This window comes from Centroberyx gerrardi, chromosome 9 (genome assembly GCF_048128805.1).
Source record: "Centroberyx gerrardi isolate f3 chromosome 9, fCenGer3.hap1.cur.20231027, whole genome shotgun sequence".
Classification (NCBI taxonomy): domain Eukaryota; kingdom Metazoa; phylum Chordata; class Actinopteri; order Beryciformes; family Berycidae; genus Centroberyx; species Centroberyx gerrardi.
In genome coordinates this window covers 16297377-16310712 of record NC_136005.1, presented here as the reverse complement: position 1 = coordinate 16310712, position 13336 = coordinate 16297377, and the positions used below count along the sequence as shown (strand labels likewise).

The following is a 13336-nucleotide window of genomic DNA, read 5'->3' as shown; positions in this document are numbered from 1 at the left end:
AGGGTAAACAACATGCCGGCTCTCCCAAACTACTTTCACCTTGGCAAGCGGTCGCCATTGTCTATGTTTCAGAGGTTGCTGGATATGATATCTGCAGTAACTGCAGTGACTCCCTTGGGCGTACAGAGCTCAGCCCCTCCAGCGATAGCTTAACTCTTTTTACCTCCAACCCAAGTGGGACAGGAGGAGGAGAATCACAGTGACGAGGGCGTGACGAGGGCCATCCTCTGCTGGAACAGGACTCCTCTGACCCAGCATATTCCCCTGTGGGAAATTCCATCCATGAGGTCATTAGTGACCACAGATGCCTCTCTGATGGGATGGGTGCGCTGTCAGTGAGGGCAAAATGGTAAATGGCCTGTAGGAGCCGCCTTGGTCCTCGGAGCACATCACTGTCTTAGAGCTGCAGGCTGTACACCTCGATTTCATAGCTCTCCCCCTCCAGGGTCAGCTCTTAGCGGTACAGAGATCTACAGATTTCCCCACATTGGCCGGGGAGGCGTTGGTTTGTGGAACTTCTCAGTCTGATGAGAGGTTTCTCTTGGCAGTTACCCAGCCAAGCAGATGGTCAGGCAGGTTTGGCATCCAAAACCCCTTACACTGCAGCTATGGGTATGTCCGCTAATGAGTCCATCCCTCAGGACCTACAGTACATGAAGCTGTCCAAGAGACTTTAAATAACACAAGTGCACCATCTATGTGCGCAAATTATGCCAATAGGTGGAACATGTTCTCCTCCTAGTGTTCAAACATTTTAATTACATACCGTGTCAAACAGTGATGAGTGCAAGAGAGCAGAGGACACAGGTGTCTCTGTGACTGAACTCAACTTTCCTATCTCAATCCTCAAACTGTGAATCAGGTGATTGAGGTAGTAGCACTCCATCCCTCTCTGTGGCCACTTCCAGGGCTGTTCTGAAGGGGATCTCCTTAGTGCATATATGTGCCTATAGGTCCACACTGTGCATCTTTGCTAAGTTTTACAGTCAATGTGGCATTCGAGGTAAAGGTGATGGTCAAAGTGAGGTTATGCATAAAACTGTGGATCTATAAGTCTGAACAATGACTGTCACTATCTCTTGTCGCTCAGAAGGAGCTGACATCCAGCAAATAGGTCGTAGAAAAAACACTTTATAGTTAGTCAAGTCCTGCCTCCAAGGGTCATGGGCGTAACTATTTTGAAATTTGAGGTGTTTCTCAATATGCATTCTTGTGCGATCTTGTGTCCTCCATGATGCATTTTACATATCTACCAGCTAAAGTGTGATTCCAAAACAAAAGAATGCTGAGGACAAAAAAGCTACAATATTTGGTAGATTAATGGACAACAATTTATTGTTGAGTTCAGAAACACACGGGAAAGCCATCATCCTGTTACATGTAACCGCAATTTCAACAAGGTTCAAAACCTCATGACAAAATGAACAAAACACATTCTTTCAATGACAAAAGTAGCTCAGTATTTGGTACAGCAGATAAGTGACATCTTACTGATAACGTCACATCACTTGTACTGCGCTGACCATTTGCTCAGCGGTCGCCTCAACATTTACCACAGTTTACATCCATCACAATCACAGGGGGTGACTGGCTGTGTCCAACCAACTTAAGTGTGAGCAAAACAAATCTATTCATACACAATCTTGAACATGGGATGAGAAACACACTGTGATAGTCATTTTCAGAAGCCTCTTTAAATGAAGGTGCCCTCGTCTTGTTTGCTTATTATTGCTTGGATGACCGTACGTCAGAGTGCTCATTAATAAAAGGCGATACCCTGCTTTGAATCGTTCGTATATAGGTAACTGAGCTGAAGAGGTTGGTTAAACTCACTCTTATCGTAGAATTATTATTCTGTGTCCAATTCAAGAGCACACATTTGAATCATCTTGATCACCAATACTGCTGTCTATCATGCTGGCCTTCACAGGACTCGTGGGTTCAAGATTCACACCAAAAGGAAGCTGTATTCTTTAATAGCATAAATGACACCTGTAATATAAAGTATAACTTCTGTTTTGTGGTAAATAAACTCGTCACCGGTATGCACTGATACAAAAGCCTGTATCACTAAAATACTATCAAAATATGTTGCCAGTTCTTTGTGTTTACTATGCTGACATTTAGCAGCACCTTTTCATGATCAAGTTACAGTACTGTATGTATATCAATACCAAATGTATTTGAGGGGACGGATATACAGGTTCGTCTGATTTACAGTACAGTCTTTAGAGCCACAGTTACCCTGCCATACCATGCATAGTGCACAGATCAATGCCCACTGGTTTCAAATTTAAAAAATGCATGTTCATAGCATCATCAGGGCATTGTGAAGTGTGGTGATGTCACAAGTACATGTCAAACTACTTGAATGTGAGTAATACTATTCAGGAGAGTAGATAAGTGTGTGTTTAGGTGACCCATAGCAATCTGATTAACATTTTGCTTTGTTATTTATCAAATCCAATGGAAGTTTAATTGAATTATATAATTGGATCATTATTATTATTAAATATTAATTCAGAGTGATGTTATTTTTTTATCCAAGTGTAAATGTGCGTGGCCCCTGTTCAACTTACATTATAACAAAGTCATGTCACACCACTGGTAATTTGACAAGTATAGTTGGGAATTTCAAGTAAGAGAAACAGTATTTCTGAGAAAACTCAGGAAAAACTGCTAATTAAATATTGATCAACCCATGGAATACTTTATCAGAACAAACATCTAGTAGAATCAAGTATTAAATTTGACAAATCTTCCCCTTACCTTGTTGTGTAATATGAAGTATGACAAACAATTGGCAATTAATTCTATTTCATTATTGGAGTAACATGCTTAAATGTCTTTCGCATGTTTGTGAATGTGAAAAACACTACCACCAGTATACTACTCATGGTAAAGTAACCATTAAATGAGATGATCTCATCAAAAGGCTTGTATGTGCTGAATGGCTCACTGAAGGGAGGGGGAGGCACAACTAAAATCCTCCGAATACACAAGTTAATGAGGAGAATTGTTACTGGCTATGACATTGTTAGCTATTATATTTGGATGTGTAAAACACTTAAAATGGAAAAATAAAGGAGCCTGTCCACTAGAATGTCGTACAGTGGTTTTGAATGGCTTTCAACGTATTGTAAAAAGCCATGCTTTCATCAAGAGCACAGCTTGAGTCATTGCAACTTCCCTTCCTGGGGTCACTGAGGCACTACCTCCTTCAATGAGGCCAGGGCTGAGTGGATGCGAACGTGGAGCCTGTTCTCAAAGTCGTAGCCTGTAAAATCCTCCTAAAACGGAAAAAAAAATGCATTTTTATTCAAAACTCCCAATTGTTAAGGACATTTAATTTAATCAATGATCGCTTGTAGCATGTGCAATGTATTTCTGTGTGGAAAATAAAAGAAGTATGATGTGCATATTACATGAGCACCATTTAAATATGTTACCTTTGCTTGAAGAAGCAATGATCTCCCCTTTCCCACTGTCTGGATTGACATACAAACAAAAAGACTGGGTTAAACTTCAGTATGTGTTCACATCCTCTTTGCTTTATAAGTCAGTCACAAAAACCCAATAACATGCGACAGACTCACCTCTGGTTTTGCGAGGAGTACACATCCCAGCTCATAGAAGGAGTACGGCTGCACATACGAGTTGATCTGCCGTCCATACTCATCTCTAGCAGCCAGCTGGAACGACTGGATCACAAGTGGATCAAGATTAGTACTTGATATTATATTTTAGCCTTAACATATAACATTACCATTGTTTGTATGCATTGTGCATAGTAATTCATAATCAGTGTAGAGTCATACCTGGAGAGCATCTTTAGTATTTCCATGACATTTGTGAATGGCACCAAGAAGGAGATGTTTCAGGCCTCGGCATGAAGCCTCATCTAAACTCTGTAACACTGAACAGACACAAGAGGAAAACATAATACATGAACTGAAACCTAGAAAACTGCTACAGCTACGGTGGTTATGTTGGTGTAAATCTTGTGGGTTACACTTACCCTGATTCATCATCTGCAGCTTAGAGGAGGAGCAGTTTGGAAGTGCTTTCCACAGGTACAGCACTTCAATTACACCGAGAATGCACAGCTCTCTGGTGGGTGAGATCTTTCTCAGTCTCTCAGCCTGCAGATAGGAATCAAACAGAGAAGGAAAAGTTTTGTGACACACTGTCATGAATGTCAAAAAAGGCAAAATCTTCAGCAAAATATAACCCACCCTTTTGAGGGCAAACTGCTCTATCTGGTTGTTCTTCCTTTTGAATAGCTTCTGTACATCTTTGAAAACGCCACTCGCTCCATCCAGGTCACCTGAAGCGCCCTGACACACTGAGAAAAAGGAAAAACAGGACTGTTTAGAATATACAAAAGAAACTTCCCGGCAGTTTAAGTGTTGGTCAGGGTGTGACAGGCTCACCTCCGGTCAAGTAGGCATAGTAGCACTGTGACCAACGCGACTCGTTCTTCAGCCTCTCAAATGACCGGTATGCATCTCCAAAGTTCATCTCTATCATACTACACCAACCTGAGACAAAGACAAGCAGATAAAGACAGAATGAAATCAATTCCTCACTGTGAGCCCAGTGCCAGTATGTCAAGACAAACCTAATGAGAAAACACGTACCAATCTCATAGAGACACACATGCTGGATCTCTCTTTGGTCTGATGCAAGCTCTAATGCATCATGGAAAGAGGCCAAAGCACTGTTGATATGGCACTGGGGATAGAGGAGAGAGCACACGAACAAACAGGTAACGATAATTATCTTATAGACACACACTACAAGCGCATGTTGAATGAGAGAGTTAGATAAGTAGATGGCCCATCAAATGGTGGCGAACTCATGAATTGTCAGGCATGCGTATTAAATGAGCTTGAACAGGAACTAATGTGCTTGCTGATGGAAGTTAAGCCTATTCCACATTTCAGATCCAGGTCTATTTCTTTGACAAATGCTTATTAACATTCCAAATGCAAGCAAACCATTTACAGTTTCAACCCACTTCTTAAAGTAATGTTTAACTGTCACTTATCATCACTTAACCCACCAGCTGTACCTACCTCTAGCCTTTGAACCCGTCCTTTAAAGAACATGAAGAGGGAGGAGTTGGGGTAAACCACCGACTTTCTCTGTAGGATGGCTTTGGCTTCCAGCAGACCTGCGTGTGTGTCTGAGCCATCCAGAGCAAAGAAAGGCAGCACTACTGTGTGGTACCACAGGAGGGCCAACCTGAGCAACAAAACAAGACTGCTGTGATGCACACGTCCAAATGGGCTTAATCTGAAATAAACTGTAAGTTTATGGGAAGTAAATTTGCAGTTCCTAATTTGGCAGCATAGTTCACTTTCATATATAGTGATGGCAAAACAGGCCAGAAGCAGCTAGGTCTTTGCTTCACAAGGCGATGTCAAAATAAGCGTGGATCATATGTTATTTTGAACACAGCAAGAGGATTACCAGAGCTAGTTCTCTGCTGAGGATTTGGGGAAAGTAATTGTAATGTAGTCCATAGTTCCACAGGGTCTAGTGTTTAAGATTCTTGGTTTTCACCCAGGTGACCTAAAGGTTAGACTCCCGGTATAGGAACTACTGTTTACCCAATTTTCCCACGAGATCCATAAAGTCTTTTCTTATATTAACTATTGTTATATAGCTATATAGCTTATCATACAAAACAACAGGACACATCACCCCAAATCAAATTAATAACACAAATTTTACTGAAGAAAGTCTTTTTTGCACTCTATTCCAATGTTTTTGACCCTTAAATGACCTGAGTAACACAACAAACTCATCTCTCTATCTCTCTCTCTCTCTCTCTCTCTCTCTCTCTGTCTCTCTCTCTCTCTCTCTCTCTCTCTCTTTCTCAGAAGTGATACAACCCAGGCCTACTCACGTAGCTAGGGGGGCCTTCATGTCCTTACTCTCACTTGCATACATCAGGGAGGACAAGCCCTGGAGACGGTCGCCAGGGAAACCGAGCAGGTTGATAATCTTGAGCAGGTGCGGTGGTACCATGGAGATGCACAGGTGGAACAGGCCGTAACCGAAGCTGACGGAGCCCTTGAGCCGGTCCAGGGCCTCGGCCGTCACGCCGTTCTCCACTGGTGCGTTGTGGTTGGCGTTGTCAGTGGAGAGCGACTCCTGGTGGACGGAGGATCTCCTCTGACACGCCTCCTGCAGCTGGCTGATGTCACTGTGGCACTTGTTGTACATTTTCCAGGCCTTACGAAGGATCCAGCCTCCTTTGATATATGCTGTTGGTGGAAATAGAGTGGGGTACTTTTAATTAGGTGCTGCAAAAGCTTGTCAATCATCAAAATAATTATAGTGGTGGAAGTTACACAATCAAACAAGAGGCACTTAAGCTGCCTAATGTCCCGCAGTAATCACCATGATATATTAAACGTAACCAGTTAAGCTATTGAGACCATTAATTAAGTGAATTAATGCATTGCAATGCAAGTCAACATACTTTTTCCACATAACACATAGGCAGTATTAATATGAACTCTGTATCTTAAAGCACTGAGGAGTTATAGTAGTTTCAAGAAAATCAGTTTTTCCTCATTAATATGCAAATCTATGCAGCAAGGTCCTCCAAAATGTAATCGGATCATCTACTCTATAGGGGGAACCTGTGGTGTAAATATTAAGTTCATGTATGTACGCTATCATGTATTGTTCTTGAGTTATTGTGTTCACAAGAATGCGTCTACACACAGATGCCGCCATGATGACGTAATGTCCTGCGTACCATGTAGCATGGTGGCCAGACGTAAAAATTCACACTAATTCACACCATTAACCAAACTAAAGCATTCATTGAGTTTGTCTAGTGGGTTAAACCTGATTACCTGAGAGTTCTTGCTTGACGAAGGAGAGCACAGCGAGGTAGACCTGACAGTCGGCAACAATAATCTGTCTCTGCAGCCGGTCGACAACCACAACCCCCGACCTCTGGGAGTCCATCTGACATATGACAGACACACACACACACACACACACACACACACACATTCAGAGAGCATTATAAACACACAGTCTGACACTAGAGCGTTTCCCCAGTGGCCAGCAGCCAAAATGATCATGGATTTCCCTGGAAGACATCACTGCTAAATGGACCCCACACTCCTCACTCTATTCCTTGATTACATTTCAGAGAGCTAGTAATTAAATTTTAGGGTGGGTTTGGCATGATCTCACTGCGGCCAACAACATTAGGCCTGACGCTGAGGTTCTAAACATCGTTATCTGAATTGTATTCGGGCTGTGATGTTGGGAGATACAGTCAGCAAGGTTGGGGCGCTGTTTATCCAGTGGCAATGGAGCAAAAAGAACACTGTTCATATACTGTACATTTGTAAAATATGAATCATATGAAAAGTGGTGGCCTAACCCTAAGTACTAAGTATTTACCATGTAAAAACATTTTAAGAGTGTTAGGGTTAGGGTTGGTACTTTGCAGTAATTGCAGCTGTAACTAAGTGGGTAAATAATTAGAAACAGGTGAATTACTTAGAAAAAATCTCTAGTATTACTCATCAGTTCAAGTAACTATATTGCAGTTGTCAAAGTTTAGGATGGTAACACTCACTACCAAAATAAACTAAACTAAACCAGATGGCATCTGCATGTAGTAATGTCAATAAAAGACTGTAGGATTTTGGGTAATTTAAAGCAAAAAGAAAAAAAGGATAATAAAATATGGATCTGCAACTGGATAACCTTTGGGTCACAAGAACATCAAACTTGTTTTTGCTGTATTAACATAATATTTAGCCTCTGGTTTGTCTTCAGTTCTATGGATATTTTCACCGCACCATTCACAGAACGGTTTAAGTCCTCAGCAGCCCCATCTGAAGTCTCTGGCAACAAATCTGAGGTAAATCCAATCATAACATTTCAACTGGCCAAAATGTAGCCATGATTCTTTCCTTTCAAAGTTGCTGCTGCTGAGTATCATGTTGTGTTAAGCGATCTATCTGGAGTGTATTGTATTGGCAGTAAGCTCAGGTGAATTCCTGCCCCTCCTCTTCATCACTGACGCTGTAGTAGAAGAGATTCAGCTGTGGACAAGTTTCTTTACTGAGTGGCGATGATGTGGTCTAAATCAATTTAATGCCAACCTAACTATAGATTAAGTAATATGTCAGCTATAGGACATGTGCTGTTTACATAAAAAGGAGTATGCTTTCCTGTATTAGTATTTCCTATATAGTATTTTTTGTATAAACTTTGATGTTTGACTTTATTGTTCCGATTTTTCTCTTGGGGAGAAGATTAGTTTGAAAAGCTGAAAAGAATAATACGTTGGTTTGTATATTTGCAATGAATGGTTTAGAAGACGCTCATAGCTGAATTTGTGGTGTTGCACTGTAGCATGAAAATAACCATTATGAAAATGACATTACAGGCAGCAGTGGAATTGATTCCATTTCTCTTTTATATGATAAGATCATTCATAACTTTTGAACTATATATAGCAGAAGCACGTGGTTTGGATTATTGTTTTATAAATTAAATCCTCTATCGTGTAAAAATGTTTCATTGACCCTTGAGTGACATGAGGAATATGTAGGCGGACGGGATGCCCATATTGGTTGTTGGATTAAAGTGGGCTAAATCCTTTCATGGGGATGTAACATTGCTGTAGTTGGCCTTGAATCTTAGCAGTAACATTAGTTGTTAGGTTATAATAGTGAGCTTTTATGTTTGATTTAATATATTTAATATGATTTTCGTTTGTTATATTTTCTTAGCATGTATTTATCTGGTTTACCTAGTCTTTTTCTGGTAAACATGTAGTGCTAAGGGTGACAGTAAGGAAGGGTTACCTGAAAAGTGTTGACAGAATAAATGACAAATCTATCCAATGTGTGAATTGATATTATCAGTATCACTTGATTTTCATTAAAGTCCTGCTCAACTAATGCCAGCTTTTTAAAACACAGTTTAGAAGTAATTGTCTGGGTATCTGTCTTGTTACCCCTTCTTACAATAGTCAATACAACAATACCCTCTGACTTGTTTTGACAATAGTTCTCACTCACACTCTTCTTAATCTTGTTTCTGATTGTCTCGATGACGCCGGCGCTGTCACTTTCACACAGCTTCTCAGTGGTCCTCAGGTCGTCGCAGGCCGTCTGCATCTTCTCCTCCTCAAACGTCATCATGGCATTCTGCAGTGCAACACAGTAAACAGCCATAAAAATACTGGTCTGCTTTTATTCAAGGAAGCATTTGGAAAATAAACATAACCAAAAAAGCCATAAATGAAAAATGTATGTACTAGCTTCAGTGAAAAGATAAAAAAACACTATTGCTTTGATGTATCACAAAGGTGCATTATTGTTTTGTGGTTAAATTGTGTTTTACAGACCAGATTAATGCTTGAGCAGGCTTACAAAATAAAATGTGTTGTAATAGGCGTGAAGGAGGATTGCATAATGGTCTTAAAAAGCACGGCCTTGACAAAGGGCCCTTTCTCTATAAGAATGAATGGAGGAACCCAGCGACATCTGTATTGCCTCTGTCTGTGTATCGTATGAAAAATACATACAGCTTTTCTAAGAATCTTTCACCCAGTATACAGTATGTCTATATGGAGACGGAAATAGGCCACCCAGCTGACAGTCAAACAGTCTTTGTTCAGTTGTTGTTGTTGAAACTTTTTCTTTGAGATCATCTTTAACTGGGGAGAGAATAATCCTAAATAGATTAGGGAGGAAATACCAAAAATAAAAAACATATTTAGCACAATGATTTTTGTGGTTTCACATTGCACTGTATGAATTATTTTACTGTATAACTGTGGCATGCTCTCCGTATGCATGTGCGTTATTAAACTACTGAATCACACGCATGTATGACTGCTGCCTTCATGGTCAGATCTCACGACCCCCGCTGCCTTCAGGGCAGTTCTGCATGCGGGGACAGAGGATGACATCATCTGTGGCCTCATGGTGCATCAGAGTAAAGGGTCAGTGACAGCGGCTGTGTGACCATGTGGTGGAAAATCTCTCTCTCCCATCAGCGACCGACACATCACTACAGCAATGTGTCTCTCTGCAACAACAGTGTTACTTTTGAGATGAAGATGCATCCATTATGGTAACGGATTGAAAAGCAAGGGAGTGGACACCAGTGGTGACGATGACGCAATCAATATGGCAAATAGGGTTATTTCAAGTCTTCTCACTCAACTCAGTCAAGGCAGTCCATGATGATGCGATGCCTTTGACAAATTACATAGCATACTAACACTTTAAGGTTGTGTAATATGCCCTCTAGCTCTCTTTTACATGCTTTCTTTCTCACACCATATTCTCCTCTTTCATTTCAATATCTGTTAAGGACATTAAGTAAATTAAAGAACATTCAGAGAAAAGTGAAGCAACCTGGAGGTTTCAACAAATACCTGCAAAAAAGTTTCCCTAGCACAACAGACGAGTGTGCTTATGGGAATAAAATCCATGTACTATGACTGCATGGGTTTCAATCTAACTCACCTAACCCTATAGATAGATAGATAGATAGATACACACACACACACACACACACACACACACACTGCCTTACCTTAATGCTTTGGCAATATTGTTCTAAACTTTCATGCCAATAAAGCCTATTGAACTGAACTGAATTGAATTGAATTGAATAGATAGATAGATAGATAGATAGATAGATAGATAGATAGATAGATAGATAGATAGATAACACTAATAGAAAATAAAAACATATATATTTGTCCCCCTGCACAGTCACACAACCTATTAACATATCAACATATGACACAGTAATCACAGTAAACATCTATACAATAATAATAATAATAACTAAATTGTATTATCTTAAAAACTGCTGTCGGCCTGCCAACTCTCCTTTGAAGAAACTCTACACTGCAGACGCTCATTAATCTGAGGCAGTGTTTGGATGACTGAAAAACATTGAAATATCAGGGGAAAGCTCATTTAGAAATATGAAATATTCATGCCTTCCAAAATGTGTGGTATGGCCAATTCTGAACTGAAATAACTCCAACACAAGGACTTCCAAACAACAGCGCACATTCAATAGAGTGTATTTGTAAATAGCATATTTACTGTCTGTACACATAATTTCGGGTCTCTGCAGTTAATATAAACTAGGTTAGTTTATATTAACAGTGAGGATACAGTGAGGATTATCTAGTATATTGCTATTCCTCTTTTACTTCAGTATCTGTTTAAATTGTTACTGCTGCAGCGCATGTACACAGTAGTAGACAATACAATCTTTTTTCATTTATCCCCATACAGGAGGAAACTCACCAGGAAACTGACAAAACTGGCCCCAAAGCTCATCAGTGGGCTGTGAGTCCTACAGAGAGAGAACAGAAACGAGGAAACATGATGGGAGCAACAGAGCGGAGAATTAGAGAAAAACAAAATAATTACACACTAAGCAAGTGAAATGGCAATAAAACTCCAAATATCCATTTCCTAGAGTTTTGGCTCTACTAAAAGAGTATTTTCTCTGCCTGAGGCCTATCAGAGGAACTTCCAGCCTAATCCTCTGTCTCAGCACCCAGAGTCCCATGGAGGGTGAACGTCTTGCTTAATTTGGGAGCTAAAATTAGCCCTGAAGGTGGTAATTTCTCCTCCTGGCACAAATAGAGCTTGATTACTGGGAGTCCTTCAAGCCTTCCATTCACAGTCACAGGCACCCATTCAGCTTGTCATGAGGGATGTCAGGGGTGTGACTGGTTGCCTAATTGTCACCCATTTGATAGTGAGGGGAATAATGAGACGACACAAACTGCAAATGTCTGAATGAAATAGTGTTAGATGATCAATATATGTGTATAATCTACACCCTGGTCGCCTGCTTAGCATATAGGTGCATGGATGTGAATGGTGCGTATTGCACTGGGCTCCTGTTGAGCCTCTCAGACACATATCATAACCTCTCTGAAATATCATCTCTCTGCTAGAAACTGATATCTGAGGTGTTCTCTGTCAAACCTGCCAAATGGGAGGCTGCCAGGGAATCACAGGTGAGACTGACACCTAGAGGTTACTGAGACTCACTAGGAAGTAACTGATACAGGCCGGTACAGGTATCAGGACAAGGTCTTGTACACAGATTTCAGCAGTTATCTTGCACATGAGAAACACAATTCTAAGCTTAATCACTTTATTGAAATAGTCCCTGAATCAGTCCAAATAATTCTATAATTATTTGAATTAGAATAGAGCCATGGGTTAACTATAGTCTATGCTAGCTAATTAAAGTCTACTTGTACAGTAAAAGGCTATTTTGTAATTGTACTCAATAACTCAATGTTTTAGACTTCATTTGACTGTGTTTAATTAAATAGCCACACAGATTTTGCTTAGAAAATCCTCTTATTCGTGCTCATGTAATAGGCTTATACTTATCCCAAGAGGATGCAACAGATTATGTCCAGTGATGATGAAAGATGAAAAATCATCTTACCTGTATCTTCTGAACAGCTCGTCGCTTTCCTTGAAGCCGTTGTTGAGCAGCATGTTAATGCCTTGGAGAGCCAGCTCAGCATCATCTATGCGCTCTGCCTTCTCCTCTACCTGCTTCTGCTGCTGGGACTGCTCGGGGCCCGCCATTGTTTATACAGCTTATTGGCTGTTTGGTTAAATCAGTGCAATGGAGAACAAAATATGATCCTATTTCTTCTCTAAAACAAACCCGCATTGGTTTATGTCGCCTGTAGAAGACAGATTAAAACAGAGACGCGCCCTGGTCGGCAAAAAAAATTGTGCAGCAATCACAGACTCCAGACGTCTGAGCACCTTACAGGCCACCGGCTGCCCAGACGGGCTCAGTTAGGCTGCACTCCAACGATTTACAATTATCATTTTACCTGCCAACTGCAGACTTCTGTGCGTTAAATCATATGTCACTGCAGCGTCCTTTATGGTTCATCAGATTAGCCATTCGTCAGTTTTTTCCCCCAGCTTCTCTCGGCGTTGCTGCGTCCGATGAATTACATAACAAGAAGCCAGGCTGCTCTGCTTCTCCGCCAGTCCCACGTAATACTCGTCAAACGGCCTGTCGTCATAACGCACAGCGCATCTCCGGGAGGCATTAAAGATGAGGACCGCTGAGATGAACCTGCATCCTATGCAGTCCGTGTGCAAACGCAGCTTCCCCCGACTGCCTCCCTCCGCACCCACAGGCTCAGCCCTCTCCTCCAGGCGTCAGCCAATAAACACACTCATCACTCTGAGCGGCCTCGTGCGGTCACATTGTGTTCACACCGGGCTCATGAAAGGCAGGTAAAGAGGATCAAGAGAAA

The 13336-nt window shown here is 41.0% G+C and overlaps 1 protein-coding gene across 1 annotated transcript; it reads right to left on the bottom strand.

Moving 5' to 3' along the window:
* Positions 1-3200: 3200 nt before the first annotated feature.
* Positions 3201-12644, bottom strand: ttc39c (tetratricopeptide repeat domain 39C). Its single transcript, XM_071895668.1, has 14 exons — positions 12499-12644; positions 11331-11379; positions 9072-9200; positions 6876-6990; positions 5915-6275; positions 5079-5247; positions 4641-4734; positions 4434-4541; positions 4236-4345; positions 4019-4142; positions 3819-3916; positions 3597-3701; positions 3450-3488; positions 3201-3290 (listed from the first exon to the last, which is right to left on the bottom strand). Exons 1-14 carry the CDS (start codon positions 12642-12644, stop codon positions 3201-3203), a joined length of 1737 nt encoding a protein of 578 aa, XP_071751769.1.
* Positions 12645-13336: the final 692 nt, after the last annotated feature.

Coding starts and splice junctions, on each gene's coding strand:
- ttc39c (XM_071895668.1), bottom strand. CDS start 12,644: ATGGCGGGCCCCGAGCAGTCCCAGCAGCAGAAGCAGGTAGAGGAGAAG. Junction 11,380..12,498: donor GAGCTGTTCAGAAGATACAG/GTAAGATGATTT, acceptor CTCTCTCTGTAG/GACTCACAGCCCACTGATGA. Junction 3,702..3,818: donor ATACTAAAGATGCTCTCCAG/GTATGACTCTAC, acceptor CTTGTGATCCAG/TCGTTCCAGCTGGCTGCTAG.